Source organism: Balaenoptera ricei, chromosome 1 (genome assembly GCF_028023285.1).
Source record: "Balaenoptera ricei isolate mBalRic1 chromosome 1, mBalRic1.hap2, whole genome shotgun sequence".
Taxonomy (NCBI): domain Eukaryota; kingdom Metazoa; phylum Chordata; class Mammalia; order Artiodactyla; family Balaenopteridae; genus Balaenoptera; species Balaenoptera ricei.
The window spans coordinates 148338277-148357184 of record NC_082639.1 but is presented as its reverse complement, the minus strand read 5'-3'; the positions used below and the strand labels follow the sequence as shown (position 1 = coordinate 148357184).

General features: G+C 37.5%; 1 protein-coding gene across 1 annotated transcript in view; it reads right to left on the bottom strand.

Moving 5' to 3' along the window:
* HMCN1 (hemicentin 1) overlaps positions 1–18908 on the bottom strand; it is a 518244-nt gene that overhangs the window by 251376 nt on the left and 247960 nt on the right. Inside the window, exons 14-15 of the mRNA XM_059937996.1 lie at positions 17799–17912; positions 12345–12503 (exon numbers count right to left, since the gene is read on the bottom strand). Of these exons, the coding sequence (XP_059793979.1) occupies positions 12345–12503; positions 17799–17912 (273 nt within the window). The remainder of the gene's footprint in view (positions 1–12344; positions 12504–17798; positions 17913–18908) is intronic.

Sequence of the window (18908 nt, the reverse complement as noted above, 5' to 3'; positions counted from 1 at the left end):
ATCACCATATAACAAGGTAACAGTATTTAATCTTAAATTATATTCTTGGTGTATATCACATTCTTGCTTCTCAATATCTTTCACATTTTTTGTTTTTGCATTTTTGAGTTAAAGAAATTGAAGCTCGAGAATCAATAATTCAAATTAAAGTAACAGAATAGTATCTGATAAGTGGAGAATACGGAGTGCTTAATGTTAGAGCTAAGAAATGATTCAGAAATTATAAAATTATAGGTAAGAAGTCTACACTTATCTACATAATTTAGGTAACCACAGAAGCCAGGGGGAAAAAATCAGAGGTAACAGGCATACCCTGGAAAACAGAGGAATGCAATATAGGGAGGACGCTGTCAGAAAGCCCAAATAGATGAGGCTCTCAGTATGTCCCACGGAACTTATGAGTAATGATGTTTGAGGTAACAGGCAAGGAGAAATACATAAGATACTATTAGAGGTAATAGATGAAACCTGCTCGTGTAGGACTCTAAGAGGAAGTACCCTAGGGATGTCTCCTTGATAATGTCAAGATTAAACAATGGTTAGGAACTACAACAACCATCACTTATAGAGCCAGAGACTCTGTTAAGTCCTCTTCATTAATTACCTCATTTGATCTTCAAAATATCCCTATGAGGTAGGTACTGTTATTACCCTAATTTTATAAAACTGAGACAGAGATAGTTAATTTGCTAAGTGTCATATGGAGTTGAACAGTGGAACTAGGATTGAAAACCAGGTTGATCTGACTCCAAAGTCACAATTCTTTATCATTTTATCAGCCTTCCCTTTTCCATGGGTTCTTATAACTGCCCATACTCAAGCTGGTTATCAGGCTAGTAAGAATGGGTATGGAGATCACTTCTCTCCTTCTCAACAGGAATTCTGGGACTTGGATGTACAGCTGTCTCCCAAGTAGCATTAGTGCTTTATTAGCCTGGGCTAAACGACCTCCTTTAACTTTACAGCCACATTTTCGATCATTTCTCCACACAAATCTTATTCTCTGGACAATCAGAACTTACTCTTCTCCAGTCAAGGACTGACCTTTCTGAAATCAGCACCTGTGTTACCACCACCCCTTTCAAATGTGATGTCTGCTGTTGATCTCTGGCTACTGAAATACTGACAATTCTTGAAGGCAGTTCAAAAGGCCCTTCCTCAATGCCATCTCTTACCATCCTAAACGGATATGATTTCTTCCCTCTCTGAGCTTTCACAGAACTCACTCTACACCACCCTCATGGCAATGGCTAAATTCACCCTCTTACTAGACTATATGTTTGACTTTCCCCAGAGAATTTATATTTGTAACCACATTTTTACCTTTTATAGCAACTAACATGGTACTTTGTGCATTATACATGGCTGCTAGATATTTGTGAATGATTGAATCAATATTAAAACACTTCAACCATAACCTTGTGTGTGTGTGTGTGTGTGTGTGTGTGTGTGTGCATTAAGTGTATATGATGATAACAACACTGATCCAGTACATTTGAACTTGCATTTTTGAAGAAACATGGCAATTTCAGAAGTGCCATTGTTCGTTTTTTGAAACTACATAAAATAAAATTAAGTTAAATACTACAACTGAGCAATGTGTTTTTAAAAAGAAGTTATGTATCTGTGTTTAGATTTCTCTTACATATATGTGGGAATTTGACTAATAAAAAATAATAGGTAAAATAAACGTATTTAAGAAATAGCTTAGAAAGCAGCTGATTGTGTGCTTATCTTACGTATGTAAGGTCTAGTTACTTTTCTCTGGAGTGATACTAGTCATTTATTCCAGAGCCAGTTGCTTGTCTGAAACAGAGAGGTATAAAAATCCCAGAATATGTTAGGCTCAGAGTGTGAACAGGTCAATATGGAAATAAGACAGAAAATAAATTCCAGAAGAGCAAAAAGATATGCAGAAGCCTGGGATTGATCAAGTATTGGGGAGGAAACCAAGCTTAATAACATAAAGAACATAGACATCAGTGAAAATGGAGACAAAATGAGAATTTTCAGATGTGAGAAAGCCAAGAACAAACTAGATTTAAAAAGGATAGGGGGCAGAGTCAAGATGGCGTGTGGAAAGACACCAAGTTAGCATCTCCCCACAGCTAGGGTGCCTGCCGGCGGCTGGCGAGGGGCCCTGACACCCGAGGAGACGGGAGGAACCCCCTAGTGAACCAGTAGTACGTGGGGGGACTGAGGGGGGAGAAGAAGTAGAGGCCAGACAGGATTGGCACCCCTGAGGCTGGGGAGATCAGGAGAGGCAGGTGGGAGGGGCCCTCTGGGAGGAGCAGGAGAGAAGCTAAGGGTGACTGCCCCACCCACTCAGGCCTGGGGAGCCTGCTGAGCTCCCAGGCAGGTCCCCTGCCCCCCAAGGCCTCCACGTCCCCCGGCCACATTGGTCCTGGGGGCATAAGAGGGAGGCTGGGGAGATCAGGAGAGGCAGGCAAGAGGGGCCCTCCAGACCAGAGAAGCAGGAGAGGAGAGGAGGGCATTTGCCCCACCCACTTGAGCCCAGGAAGCCTGCTGGGCTCCCAGGTGAGGTCCCCCACTCTCTGAGACCGGGGCCTAAGCCCCAGTCCCCCACAGCCCCCAGGGCCTATTCCAGCCCTGTGGGTCCTAAGCATAGGCGCTGCCCACCGCCCAAACCTCGCCCTTGCTTAGGTCTCACCTCCACAGCCAAGGCCTTTACCCCCCTTTTTTTTTCTTTTTTCTTTCTTTTTTTTTTTTTTCCTTTTCCCTTCTCTTTTTTACGATTGTGGTACTGATGTACCTTCCAGTTGTTGATTCATCTATATTTTTATTTTTATGTTCTTTCTAACATATCTGTTAGTTTCCTAGCCTAACTTTATTTTTCACTTTGTTATTGTTCTCTCTTTTTCTTTTCTTTTTTTTTTTTTGCCACCCCATGCGGCTTGTGAGATCTTGGTTCACGAGCCAGGGGTCGGGCTGAAGCTCCTGCAGTGTGAACTCCGAGTCTGAACCACTGGACTAACAGAGAATAGGGGTATTGCCTCAGACTCTAGGGAAAATTCATCGGAGTGAGGTCTCACAGAGGTTCTCATCTTAGCACCAAGACCCAGCTCTACCCAACAGCCTATAAGTTCCAGTGTTGGAAGCCTCAGGCCAAACAACCAGTAAGACAGGAACACAATCCCACCCATTTAAAAAAAAACAAAAAAACACATGAGATGGCAAAAAAATATGTCACAGCTGAAGAAGCAAGGTAAAAACCTACAAGACCAAATAAATGAAGAGGAAATAGGCAATCTAACTGAAAAAGAATTCAGAGTAATGATAGTAAAGATGATCCAGAATCTCAGAAATAGAATGGAGGCACGGACTGAGAAAATACAAGAAATGTTTAACAAAGATCTAGAAGAACTAAAGAACAAACAAACAGAGCTGAACAACACAATAACTGAAATGAAAAAAACACAGGAAGGAATCAATAACAGAATAACTGAGGCAGAAGAACGAATAAGTGAGCTAGAAGACAAAATGGTGGAAATAACTGCCGAGGAGAAGAATAAAGAAAAAAGAATGAAAAGAACTGAAGACAACCTTGGAGACCTCTGGGACGACACTAAACACACCAACATTCGAATTATAGGGGTCCCAGAAGAAGAAGAGAAAAAGAAAGGGTGTGAGAAAATATTTGAAGAGATTATAGTTGAAAACCTCCCTAACATGGGAAAGAAAACAGCCACCCCAGTCCAGGAAGCACAGAGAGTCCCATACAGGATAAACCCTAGGAAAAACACACCAAGACACATATTAATCAAACTAACAAAAATTAAATTCAAAGAAAACATATTAAAAACAGCAAGGGAAAAAAAAAATAACATACAAAGGAATCCCCATAAGGTTATCAGCTGATTTTTCAGCAGAAACTCTGCAGGCCAGAGGGAGTGGAAGGATATACTTAAAGTGATGAAAGGGAAAAACCTACAACCAAGATTACTCTACCCAGCAAGGATCTCATTCCGATTCAACGGAGAAATCAAAAGCTTTTCAGACAAGCGAAAGCTAAGAGAATTCAGCACCACCAAATCAGGTTTACAACAAATGCTAAAGAAACTTCTCTAGGTGGGACACACAAGAGAAGAAAAAGACCCACAAAAACAAACCCAAAACAATTAAGAAAATGGTAATAGGAATATACATATTGATAATAACCTTGAATGTAAATGGAATAAATGTCCCAACCAAAAGACACAGACTGGCGGAATGGATACAAAAACAAGACCCATATATATGCTGTCTACAAGAGACCGACTTCAGACCTAGGGACACATACAGACTGAAAGTGAAAGGATGGAAAAAGATATTCTATGCAAATGGAAATCAAAAGAAAGCTGGAATAGAAATACTCATATCAGATAAAATAGACTTTAAAATAAAGACTGTTATACAAGATAAGGAGGGACACTACATAATGATCAAGGATCAATCCAAGAAGATATAACAATTATAAATGTCTATGCACCCAACATAGGAGCACCTCAATACATAAGGCAAATGTTAATAACCATGAAAGGAGAAATCGACAGTTAACACAATAATATTATGGGACTTTAACACCCCACTTACACCAATGGACAGATCATCCAAACAGAAAATAAATAAGGAAACACAAGCTTTAAATGACACAGTAGACCAGATAGATTTAATTGATATTTATAGAATGTTCCACCCAAAAGTGGCAGAATACACTTTCTTCTCAAGTGCAGCCAGAACATTCTCCAGGATCACATCTTGGGTCAAAAATCAAGCGTTGGTAAATTTAAGAAAATTGAAATCATATCAAGCAACTTTTCTGACCACAACACTATGAGATGGAAACCAATTACAGGAAACTGTAAAAACCATAAATACATGGAGGCTAAACAATACATTACTAAATAACCAAGAGATCACTGAAGAAATCAAAGAAGAAATAAAAAAATACATAGAAACAAATGACAATGAAAACACGATGACCCAAAAACTATAGGACACAGCAAAAACAGTTCTAAGAGAGAAGCTGATAGCAATTCAATCTCACCTCAAGAAACAAGAAAAACCTCAAATAAACAATATAACCGTACACTTAAAAACTAGAGAAAGAAGAACAAAGAAAACCCAAAGTCAGTAGAAGGAAAGAACTCATAAAGATCAGAGAAGAAATAAATGAAATAGAAACTAAGAAAACAATAGCAAAGATCAATAAAACTAAAAGGAGTTTCTTTGAGAAGATAAACAAAATTGGTAAACTCTTAGCCAGACTCATCAAGAAAAAAAGGGAGAGGATGCAAATCAATAAAATTAGAAATGAAAAAGGAGAAATCACAACTCACACCACAGAAACACAAAAGATTATAAGAGACTACTACAAACAACTATATGCCAATAAAATGGACAACCACGAAGAAATGGACAAATTCTTGGAAACGTACAATTTTTCCAAGACTGAACCAGGAAGAATTAGAAAATATAAACAGACCTATCACAAGTAATGAAATTGAAACCATAATTAAAAATCTTCCAACAAACAAAGGTCCAGTACCAGATGGCTTCACAGGTGAATTCTATCAAGCACTTAGAGAAGAGCTAACACTGATCCTTCTCAAACTCTTCCAAAAAATTGCAGAGGGAGAAACACTCCCAAATTCATTCTACAAAGCCACCATCACCCTGATATCAAAACCAGAAAAAGATATCACAAAAAAAGAAAATTATCGACCAATATCACTGATGAAAATAGATACAAAAATCCTGAACAAAATACTAGCAAACAGAATCCAACAACACAATAAAAGGATCATACACCATAATCAAGTGGGATATATCCCAGGGATGCAAGGATTCTTCAATATACACAAATCAATCAATGTGATACACCACACTAACAAATTAAGGAATAAAAACCATATGATCATCTCAATAGATGCAGAAAAAGCTTTTGACAAAATTCAGCACTCATTTACGATAAAAAACTCTCCAGAAAATGGGCATAGAGGGAACCCACCGCAACATAATACAGGCCATATGTGACAAACTCACAGTAAGCATCATACTCAATAGTGAAAAACTGAAAGCATTTCCTCTAAGATCAGGAACAAGACAAGGATGTCCACTCTTGCCACTCTTATTCAACATAGTTTTGGAAGCCATAGCCACAGCAATCAGAGAAGAAAAAGAAATTAAAGGAATACAAATTGGAAAAGAAGAAGTAAAACTGTCACTGTTTGCAGATGACATGATACTATACATAGAGAATCCTAAAGATGCCACCAGAAAACTGCTAGAGCTAATCAATGAATTTGGTAAAGTTGCAGGATACAAAATTATTGCACAGAAATCTCTTGCATTCCTAAACACTAATGATGAAAAATCTGAAAGAGAAATTAAGGAAACACTCCCATTTACCACTGCAACAAAAAGAATAAAATACCTAGGAATAAACCTACCTAGGGAGACAAAAGACCTGTATGCAGAAAACTATAAGACACTGATGAAAGAAATTAAAGATGATACCAACAGATGGAGAGATATACCATGTTCTTGGATTGGAAGAGTCAATATTGTGAAAATGACTATACTACCCAGAGCAATCTACAGATTCAGTGCAATCCCTATCAAACTGCCAATGGCATTCTTCACAGAATTAGAACAAAAATTTTTACAACTTGTATGGAAGCACAAAAGACCCCGAAGAGCCACAGCAATCTTGAGAAAGAAAAATGGAGTTGGAGGAATCAGGCTTCCTGACTTCAAACTATACCACAAAGCTACAGTAATCAAGACAGTATGGTACTGGCACAAAAACAGAAATATAGATCAATATCTTGTACCTGATAGATCTATCAGGTACAAGATAGAATGCCCAGAGATAAACCCACGCACATATCAGCACCTAATTTACAACAAAGGAGGCAAGAACATACAATGGAGAAAAGACAGCCTCTTCAGTAAGGGGTGCTGGGAAAACTGGACAGCTACATGTAAAAGAATGAAATTGGAACACTTCCTAACACCATACCCAAAAATAAACTCCAAATGGATCAAAGAGTTAAATGTAAGACCAGACACTATAAAACTCTTAGAGGAAAACACAGGAAAAATACTTTTTGACATAAACCACAGTAAGATCTTTTTTGACCCACCTCCTAGAGTAATGGAAATAGAAACACACAAAAAAACAAATGGGACTTAATTAAACTTAAAAGCTTTTGCACAGCAGACGAAACCATAAACAAGACAAAAAGACAACCCTTAGAACAGGAGAAAATATTTACAAATGAAACAACAGACAAATGATTAATCTCCAAAATTTACAAACAGCTCATGGAGCTCAATAACAAAAAAACAAACCATCCAGTTAAAAAATGGGCGGAAGACCTAAGTAGACATTTCACCAAGGAAGACATACAGATGGCCAAGAGGCACATGAAAAGATGCTCCACATCACTAATTATTAGAGAAACGCAAATGAAAACTACAATGTGGTATCACCTCACACCAGTTAGAATGGGCATCATCAGAATATCTACAAACAACAAATGCTGGAGAAGGCGTGGAGAAAAGGGAACCCTCTTGCACTGTTGGTGGGAATGTAAATTGATACAACCACTATGGAAAACAGTATGGAGGTTCCTTAAAAAACTAAAAATAGGACTACCATATGACCCAGCAATACCACTATTGGGCATATACCCTGAGAAAACCATAATTCAAAAAGAGACGTGTACCACAACATTCATCGCAGCTCTATTTACAATAGCCAGGACATGGAAGCAACCTAAGTGTCCATCAACAGATGAATGGATAAAGAAGATGTGGCACATATATACAACAGAATAGTACTCAGCCATAAAAAGAAACAAAACTGAGTTATTTGTAGTGAGGTGGTTGGACCTAGAGTCTGTCATACAGAGTGAAGTCAGAAAGAGAAATACAAATACCGTATGCTAACACATAGATACATATATGGAATCTAAAAAAAAAAAAAATGGTACTGATGAACCTAGTTGCAGGGCAGGAATAAAGATGTAGACATAGAGAACGGACTTGAGGACATGGGGTGGGAGGGGGAAGCTGGGGCGAAGTGAGAGTAGCATCGAGATATATACACTACCGAATGTAAAATAGTTAGCTAGTGGGAAGCAGCAGCATAGCACAGGGAGGGAGATCAGCTCAGTGCTTTGCAATGACCTAGAGAGGTGGGATAGGGAGGATGGGAGGCAGGCTAAAGAGGGGAAATGGGGACATATGTATGCATATGGCTGATTCACTTTGTTGTACAACAGAGACTAACACAGTATTGTGAAGCAATTATACTCCAGTAAAGATCTATTTTAAAAAAAAAAGGGTAGGTGAAGCTCAAGTTGTGCCCATAAAACTCAATTAAGATGAGAGAAGTCACCAGTGGTGAAGAAGCTTTGGGAAGAGTGTCAGGCACGAGACAAGCACAAGGTCAGGGAATAAATGTACTGGTACCAGAAAACAAGGCAAATGAGAGTACCAGGCACTAGGTAAGCAGCCAGGATAGCATCAATGACAAGCAAACATCAAAATGAAGCAGCTCCTACCTCAAGCCAAGAAGCCTTTTAAGTACTTCCTACTCCAGAGTGTGGCCAATTCGGACTCCAAGTGAATTACATTGGGTGGATGGTAAACAGATTAACAAAACCAGTGGGAAAGGAAGCAGAAGTGATTATAGTACAAAATATGGAACTTGTGCAGAGGAGCTGCTTAGAGAAGTAGCTTAGGGAAGCTACAGCCCACCAGGTGGTTTCAAATCGCAGCTCCACTATTTCTTAGTCTATAAACTTGGAAAATTATTTTACCTCCCCCAGTTTAAATTTCCCCACGAACAAAAGGGCGATAACATATCCTATCTCACGTTGTTAAAAGAGAGAATCATTATTAATCATTTAGCATGTAGTAATCACCCAACTATAAACTATCAATGATCATAAATATTGTATAGTTAATTTATTAAATCATAGTTCTGGAGTTTAATGTATCTAATGTTAGTTTCAACTTTGGCTTCTGCATACAGTCTGTTGGATTTATTATGCTGGATCCTCTGTGATCCCCTAAATATTTGTGTGCAAGCACTTTGAGGACTGCACAGGGTTAAAGCACAGTACAGCTCTGTTGTCACTTACAGGTGGATACGGCTGTGTGCACACAGTATTTTGAAAATATAAAAGTTACAAACAGATTGATCATCTTGCTCTGACACCTATTCTATAAAATTATTCTAGTTCCTTTAGTGATAATTAAATCTATCCCCACTATGCAACTCTTGCATTAGATTAGTCAACCTGAGATTTTCTTTCCTAAAATGGCTGAACATACTGTTTTGGTTCTACCAAACCACAAAACATGAAACCACAGTCTAAGTCTAAAACATCACCCTCTGTGGTGTGGAATGCTGCAAATATAGTCACTACCAGGCCAGCTTTTTGTTTGATGTAGCCAATCTTCTTCTCTTCCAAATGACACCCTTTTAAAAAAGGATGAAAAGCATTGGTAACATTCCCTGAACATTGACCTGAAATGTCCATAACGGAGACTCACTACAAGAAGCTAGAACTCATGAATAACATTAAATGGCCTTTTTATGATTATTTTTTGATCTAGTATTGTTTATGTGAAATAATAGGCCCACAAAAACAATCTGAAAGTCTAACTAGTTACATGATATGGATAAAAGCAAGTTTTTCTTCTTAAGTCATAATCTACTTAAATTTATGCCCAGTAGTTTTGGAACTCAAATGAATAATTTTATGCACCACTAATAGTAGTACTTAAATTGTCTCAAGCCCTTTTTTAAAAAAAATCAAGTTGAAACAGTGACTATCGTATTAAAAGCACAATGCTTAATCTTAAACGCTATACCACTATTATATATGCATTTCTATATTATTTTTCAAGACTCAAAGAATCAAAGTGACCATTCAGTTTGTAAAGTTAATATTCACCTATTTGATACATGTTCATTAAGCAGCTTTGGAGGAAAAGCAGTAACCGCTGACATACTGAATGCACATAGGTGATAATACCTCATTTCATCTTTACAACCAACCTATCAGGTAGGTACTGTTAAAAGTCAGGTAGAAAACCCAGTCCCTTTCTAGAGCTCATTCTCTTAAACACTATATAAATTCTAGGGAAAACTTGTTCTTTTGTTTGTTTGCTTTTAAACCTAATAGCAATAATCACAACTATCACTGCAACTGTGATTTGCACGGTGCTTGGCAGTTATATCCTCTGTCTACTAGGATATGTAACAATAGCCTTATGTGGACAGAAAAGGTCTGATCAAACTTTGTAAGCTACAATGATCAGAATTCTAATGGTGAATAAGGAAATAGTTAAGGCATAGCAGAAACATGAATGGCACTGATGTTAATATTAAGTTATTTGGCAACTTTTAACAGTGATCAAGGTTACAGTAAGCAAACAATAGAGTTTATGTAAGTAGTTCCATCAGGACAATTACTGGAATAAAAGTTAAGGAAGCCATTGTTTTAGAAAGGGTCATTGCGAGTGAAGATCTTGAATATGAGTGGAGATAAAACAAAATTCAGTTCAAGGAATAAGGGATAAATATAAAACTTTTGTTAGGATGTTTCCTATCTACTCCAAGTCACTTCAGCACAGACAGACCTAACCCTTATATGGTTTGTCACTAATCCGAAGAGAGAACCTGGAAAGTCCAGAAGCTAAAAAGATTTTCAAGAAGACAGTAAGTAAGCAAAGAAACATGTAAGATGTTTAGATTTTCTACAGTCTTGGAGGGGTTGAGGGTGTCATTCCCTTTTTGCTGGGCTATTTCACTCTTCCTTCTAGAGCTAGACAACTCTACAAGAACATTGGGTGAATAGAAAATATCTGTGCAGGAAAGAGAGAGAAGCAAAACTAGAAAATGTTGAGAAGTGAAACTTTGTATATTTCTTGAAAACAAGAATTCTGTATCTAATCACCCTCTTCATTTGGGCCTTATATTTCTAAAAGCATTTCTTGTATTTTACACTCTGCTGGTAGATTCAGAGACCCTCCACCCAGAGATTCCAATCTTATTTCCAAGGCACTTCTCTTAATAACCACAGAGTTTAGTCATGGTTCAAACACATCTTACTGTGCCCTAGACAGATTCTACAGTGGTCTTTGTGGCCACTTTCAGCTTTGTTGATTCTACCCCAGGGGCATAATCACCAAGAATGCAGAGTGTTCACCAGACAGCCTAGGGGCTTGGGGATCATAAAAGATCCCAGCAGGAAAAAAATTTTAGTTTATATGAAATAAAATACGAAGCTTAGAGGGTCATGATTTTCATTTAAAGAACAAAGATAGTAGAACTAAAATGTTTTGTGTTAACTTTATTCTAAATAAAAAATGCATTTTCTTTATAGTTCTTAACTTTTGTTAAAAAAAAAAACAGCTTTGGCATGAAAATCATCATGCATAAATGAAAATACAATTTAATGAAATGTCATATTTTATAAATTTAAGTGATGCAAACATTTGACTTATCTGTTAAAATTAAGCTGCCAGGGTCTTTTTCACATGAAACAAGCTCTGTTTTATTTCATGTGTTACCAAACTCTGTAATTTTATTTTTCAAGAAACATGAGATGAGACGGAGAGATGAAGAAGGAGGGAGGGCCAAACTTCTTGAGTAATCCGACTAAAGTTGTCATGCACATGCTGTATCATTCACATTGTGATTGACATTTATTTGTAGTTTGTACTTTGTTTTATACATAGAGGAGTCATTGCTAGTGAATTAAAAAAAAAAAAAGGTAAGATAACAATCTGCTACCTTTGCTGTCATCAACATCTCCAAATTATGGTCTAGGGCCAAAGTCTAAGTTTTGGCCTCCAGATGTTAATACTTAGGAATTTGGTGTCCAGATGGATGACTCCTGATAGGAAAATGTTTGGCAACAGATGATAGACCAGTGAAGCCTACAGTCTCTAAAATCAAACAACCTAGATTCAAATATCCAGGCTCTGTCCCTCCATAGCTCTTGACCCTGGTCAAGTTGCTTAGCCTTCTTAAGCTTCCATTTCCTTACCTATATAACAGAGAAAATTATAGTATCTTCCTCTTAAGATTGTTATGAGGGTTTAATGATATAATGCATATACAAGTTCTTAGCACAGTGCATGGTAAATAGGAAAAAACTTGGTATATGCTAACTACCATTATTATATTAATAATCTGAAATGCTCTCTAATTTTGCCATTCTGACAAATATTTCCACCAACTGCTTCAAAGTTATTAGTGTCAAAAAATACCAGGTCAATTTCAATACAAACTTGTCTATCAGAGACGGGATGCTTACAGCCAACATCCAGAGTTATCTTGCCAGTTGCTCTTCCGGCATCATTGACAGCAACACACGTATAATCACCAGCATCCAGATCTTGAGTTTCTTGAATCTTCAAAAGTCCCAAGAGAGGGTCAATAATGAGAAATGGTGAGGGCCTCAGCTCAAGATCCCCTAAGTCAAAACAAAGCGGAGAACATTAAACAGTTAAATGTTTACATAGTTTGCTATTGATTTGATTGCAAAACTTCTGAAGAAAACGATTGTAAAGTTTTTAAATACAAGTGTCTTGCACAATGCAGACACTTAAACAATGTTTATGCAATGAAAGAATGAAGTGTTTCTTGGTAATGAGCTGATTTATTAGTCTGTATAATTCCACAGGCTAATCTATAGTCAAAAGTCAGGCCCTAAATGAATTATATACAAATATTTCCTACCGTATATGTACCTAAATGAGAACAAACTCTCTGAAGCTATGTTGGGGGACTAGGAAAGAGTGGCAGCTGTCACCGTGGCTGTGTTAGGTAAGAAGGGAATGGGAAGATGAAGGTTGAAATGAGGTTTCTACCATCTTTGTGGCAGGATGAATTTCAATGACCCAGGAAATGCTTCGGAGACTATGGCTGTTCTTAGTTTGGCTAATGACCAGGTTTCTGGTTTGCTGAATGTTCTCAGTCAGATTTTGTCTTGTGAAAGGTATGAGCTGCCTGAGAGGATTCTAAGGATGGTTCGGGAAGTAGGAACCACAGCTGGCTAGAGAGGGTAGGGAAGAGCTTGCTGAGAGAAGAGAAAGAATGGATGAGGAACTCTTGACAATGGCCAGAGAGGAGTATTGTTATATAAATCTCCCAGGATACCTCTACTAAATCTGTATTAGGCATCAAAGTTCTTTAAGTTGGAGTTAGAGGAAGAGTTTTTTATTATGGAGCTTTTTGGAAGAAGCAGGCAGGGGATAAATGAGTGGAGGATGGAATCAGATATTGAGTTTGACATCGGTATGAGGGTGGAATGACCCAAGAAAGATGACTTATGTCTGGGTTGCCTGTCCCTGCAGTGCCTCAGATCCCCTGAGAACCATTTCTATTTGAAGGCAGGCAATGCCTCAACAAATCTCTAAGTTGGGTTAGCCTTTCCTTAGGCTTCCCTTCCTCCAAGGTTTCTCCTCATCGAAGAATGAATTTCACCAGGATGACAAATATCATAAAAAATTACCTAGTACTGATGTTTAAGTGGCAGCCTAGTGTCCGTATCTTTTTTGTTTGTTTTTGTAAAGGGTGATGTCAAACTCTTTGTGGGGATCCTAAAAAATTCCAGGAGGTTTAAGGGCCATTGCCTTAGGGTTTCACAGCATGCCCAGATGTCAAGTCTGAAGAGGTACTCTCCAAAATGCCATATACTAGCTTAGCCATGTGCCCTGGGACTAAGGACTGTGGAAGTAACTCCCTCAGCTTTTAACAGGCTAAAACCCCAGAGCTAGCAATTCTCTAGGACACTACATAAAGCAGCCACCAACAGACTCAGAGCAACAAACAATTCTCCTTTTGTTTTTATAATTTGGGGAGGAGAAGAGGTCAAAGGAGCCATAAATTTAAAAACAAAAAAATTACATTAGCAACTGTCAGTGCCAAAAATAAAGTATTTTTCAGCATTCCAACATTTAAAACCCCAATCATCCTTCTAAGCTTGCTACTGGATACCACGCGAGAATGAGAGAAGCGACTAAAGCCTTGTCTATGTGCCTCTGGGAAACTTTCATAAGTAAAAGCAGATGATGTTGACATAAACTTTCCTCCCTCTAGGGGAGGATGCAATGTGACCAAGCTGTTCATCAAGCATTAAAATGTTTGGACTAAAATGCATTTAGATTTTTGGATTTTACTTCTCCTTTATTTCTTCTGTATATGTCAGAGGACATAACAGGTTGAAATAAAGACTAAAAAGCTACTTTTTGCTAGTAGCTTTTTTTTTTGTAAATAAAAGTGTTTAAGGAATAGCAGCAATGAAACAAAATATAAATTGGAAAACACTGGTTATATCAAGTTTGCATTTTGATCACATTTTGGTCATCTCTCTTGATTTCTACTGAACAATTAGTAATCAAATTACTGAGAAGCCACAGAGAAATACAGAACCTTGCGATGGAAATGATTGAGGGAGAATTTACTTTTAATATTAGATAAGATTAGAAGAATGTTTACACACATAGTAAAATATATAAACTTTGCTGACAATCTATTCTAGGATTGAACAATCATTACCATTAAGGAGGATTCTTTCTGCTTTAGTTTAAATTCAATTCTGGCCTCTGTGGATGCAAAGACTAACAGAGAGATCATTATCCATGACATAAGACCCTTTAAATTGTTGAAGGTTCTTTAGTGATTCTCAAAAATGTTTGTCTCAAGACCTTTTTATACTCTTAAAAATTATTGGGGACTTTAATGAATTTTTGTTTATGTGGATTATATTTGTACTTCACATTTTAGAAAGGAAACTGAAAAATTTTAAAACATATGTATTTAGTTTCTAATAACTCATGATATTTTAACATAAATGTATTTTATAAAAAAAAAATTTCCCTGAACAAGAGAAACTTAGTGAGAAAAGTGGCATTGTTTCACATTTTTGCAAACCTCTAGAATGTCTAGCTTAATAGAAGAGAGCTGAGTGGTCATTTTTGCTTCTGCATTCACTTTATTGGATATCACATATCATGTAGCTGAGATGAGTGTGAAAAAGCCAAATAACATCTTAGTATCATCAGGAAAATAATTTTGATCTCATGGATTCCCTGAAAAGAATTGTGGGGAACCTCCAGGGATTCCCAACTACACTTTAGCAACAACAGATCTAAAGAAACAAATTCAATTTCTTTACTATTTTACCAGAAATATTCTTTATACAACATTTTAATAGTGTCCCTGATTCTTCTTTGAACCCACTTTATGTTGCTCATTTCTTTTTTAAATTTATTTATTTATTTATTTATTTATTTTTGGCTGTGTCGGGTCTTCGTTTCTGTGCGAGGGCTTTCTCTAGTTGCGGCGAGCGGGGGCCACTCTTCATCGCGGTGCGCGGGCCTCTCACTGTCGCGGCCTCTCTTGTTGCGGAGCACAGGCTGCAGACGCGCAGGCTCAGTAATTGTGGCTCACGGGCCCAGTTGCTCCGCGGCATGTGGGATCTTCCCGGACCAGGGCTCGAACCCGTGTCCCCTGCATTGGCAGGCAGATTCTCAACCACTGCGCCACCAGGGAAGCCCTATGTTGCTCATTTCTAAAATCTAAAATTTTGGGGGGCATTTGTACGTACGAAATTCCTTTTCTCAAATGGCCTGAATGAAATACAATTTATTAATGAATGATGGTTGCCAAGGGCTGCAGGGCAGGGGAAATGGGGAGCTGCTGTTCAACAGGCATAAAGTTTCAATCATACAAGATGAATAAGTTCTAGAGATTTGCCGTACAACAGTGCCTAGAGGTAACAATAGTGTACTGTTGCTTAAAAATTTGTTAAGAGGGTAGAGCTCGTGTGTTCTTACCATAAATAAAAAATAAACAAACGACCACCTACTTTATTCAATAAGAACTGCCTGGAAAAAAAGCTATGAAGAAAAAGTTATTCTTATGGTTAGGGAAAGAACTATTCTTTCCCCCTGTGGTTTCCATAAGGTAGGATCTTCCTAACCTTGTTGTTGCCTCATCCCCAGCAGAGGTGGCACAGAAAGGTCCAGCTGCCTCCTCGTCCCTTTCTTTTTGGAGCCAGTTTGCATGTAGAAGAGTTTGTCCCCTGGCTTTTCTCTTTATGATCCAGATTCTGCTTATGGAATAAATTGCCTGCCTGGGACTGGGAGAGGAAGTGATACTGGGGTTCAGGGCAGCTCTGCATATCGGTGATGAACATCAATCGAAGCAGGTCCTCCAACATGATGTGTCAGTGCTTAATGCCCACATGCTAGCTCTGTTGGTGCATAACTCGAACAGAGAAATGGGATATGATTTACTAGGCGCACTGAACTCCAATGTCTCTGGTTGAGAAAAGAAACTACTAGGCAGTCAATTCTAGAATCTTCCATGGTGGTAGCTGCACAGCTCCCTAACTCCTCATTCACCCCCCAAGCCATTTGTGGGACCAAAGCTGACATACAGACTATTCAGGAGAGTAGCACCTACTTGGGAGAATAAAAAACTTTCTCTCTGTGACTCAGCTATTTACAGGCAGAGAAATCAGCAGGTTCCATTACTTTAAAGATTTTTTTTATTATTAACATAAACTACTGATTGATATTTTTCTGGATTTATTTAATTAAGATGTGCGTTTGAAACTTTTATCTACTTCATTTGTAAGTTAAAGATTTAAGTTTTTCAAATAAGGAAAATTAGTTTTTGTTGACTGGAAATCTAATTAAGAAGCAAATAGAGAAATGCTTTCTTTTCAGAGAAAACACGAAGACTAAATCATTTAACATGGAAAACTATGAAAATGACATTATTTTCTAGTTTCCCTCCCTGTTTTTGATTTGTATTATTGAAAAGTATTTGTTTTCTACATAAAGCCTTTCCTTTTCACCTCGTGTTCCCTAAGAGTTTGAACCCGAGGTGAATTCACAATTTTGTAATTATGACATCAACCTGTTGCTATGGGAATGTCTGTGATTTAACAAACAGAATCATAACAATAGTGCTTTGTACTATTTAGCATTTTTCATCTGAAGATTAAAGAGTATTTTGCAAACAGCATCTCAATAATCCTAGCAACCTCCCTCTTAGGGTGTTTGTGGGGATTTTTCTTTCTCATAGATTGGAAAAACTGAGAGAAAAACAGAAGCAGGACATTTTATACAGATATCTGCTGTCAGCATTTGAGCCTAGACCAGGACCCAAGGACATTCTCACCACGGACAAGCAGCACATTATGGTTATTTTATTACAGAATCACAGAGGTAGAATCTTTATATCACAAATAGAGGCAGATAATTTCTATACTTGATATAAACAGCTGCCATGCAATGATGAAGCTGACCACAAAATACGTTTGTCTTTCAGTCAAATGTCATTCAACTGTAATTTTCGAGGTATGTCTTTATTTGAGCACTTTATAGAAAGCGTGCTAATTGTGAGAGCCTAAGCAAAGTCAACTGAAATAAGTGAAGCTATTTTAAACATTAACTGAGTATTCTTGGACAATTTTCTACAGGAAACAATCCTAAACTAATAAAGAGAATGTTCAGCTGGATTAGCAAAGGCGAAGTTTTCCTGCTTAGATTTTCACGGTCCTATAATCCACACCAGATGTCAAGTGCTGAAATTCAGAGTGCAGAATTTTGAACTATCGTCTCTAGTGAGACCATAAACACATTTTATGGGGCTGCTAAGTCACACACCAAAACAAATTTTTAACAAATCATTTTTATCTAAAAGAGAAAACAACACTAAGTGAACTGGACATGAACATACTTAAGAAATGTACCTTTGAACCATTTAACCTGAGGTGGAGGAACACCAGACGTTTTACATTCCATAACTGTTGTATCCCCAAGGGCAACCAAGAGCTCACTCTGAATTACGATCAACTTCGGGGCTTCTGAAAACAACAAACATGCAAATAATTAACGTCTAGCACAATGCCACTTACACCTTGTTTATGTTTACTAAATGAACCAATAAAAAAAAAAACTATTATTATTTATGTGCTTGTGGCTATCTCAGTTTTTACAAACAGAAATAAACTCATGATGTATATGCACACAGATGTGTGTGATGAAAAGATCATCTATAAGGCCAAAAGAACATTAGGAAAAAATAATTCTGATGAAACAGTGTCCAAAAATTTAGGAAATTAATTGATGCACATTTTCTAGGTGATGCACATTTCAATTAATTGATGCACATTTTCTACGTGATTTTAAGGATATTCATGTCTATCTACAGAGAGACAGTTGTAGTCTAAGGCTAAAATTTGCATCTATAAAAAGTAGAATCTCCCACTTTTAACTCTATTTTTCCCTTTGATGTTAAATACAGACATTCTCTAAGTTTCTTTCCTTAGCTCTGTTTGATTCACCCCTTTGCCTAATGCTTTAGTTCATGCACATATTTTTTTCTTAACTGAACATTTTAGGACTTCCTAACTTCAATTGAGGTAGTTTTAAACAAAGCCAAGAGTTAATTTCTCAAAGATCATGTTACTCTTTGGCTAGAAAACTTTGGTGATTGCATTTCATAATTTCCTAGTTCGGCTTTCAAAAATCATAAACTGGTGCATGGCTTTCTTTTGAACTTCACGCTCCATTACACTTCCTTACTTATCACAAGGTATGGAGCTACACTGGTAGTCCAAAACATGCCCTATTCCCTCCCATCTTCCTGCTTTTGCTAAAGTTTTTTCCTCTGCCTGAAATGCCCTTTGCCACAACTCTTCAAATCCCACTCATTCTTCCAGGCTGAGCTTAAATCCTATCTCCTTTAAGAAGTGTTGGCAAATTCCCCAGTCAGAATTAATCTTCCCCTCCACCAACCTTCCACTTTTGTACTTATTTGTCTGCCTTATTATATTTATTTACATATATCCACTCCCATT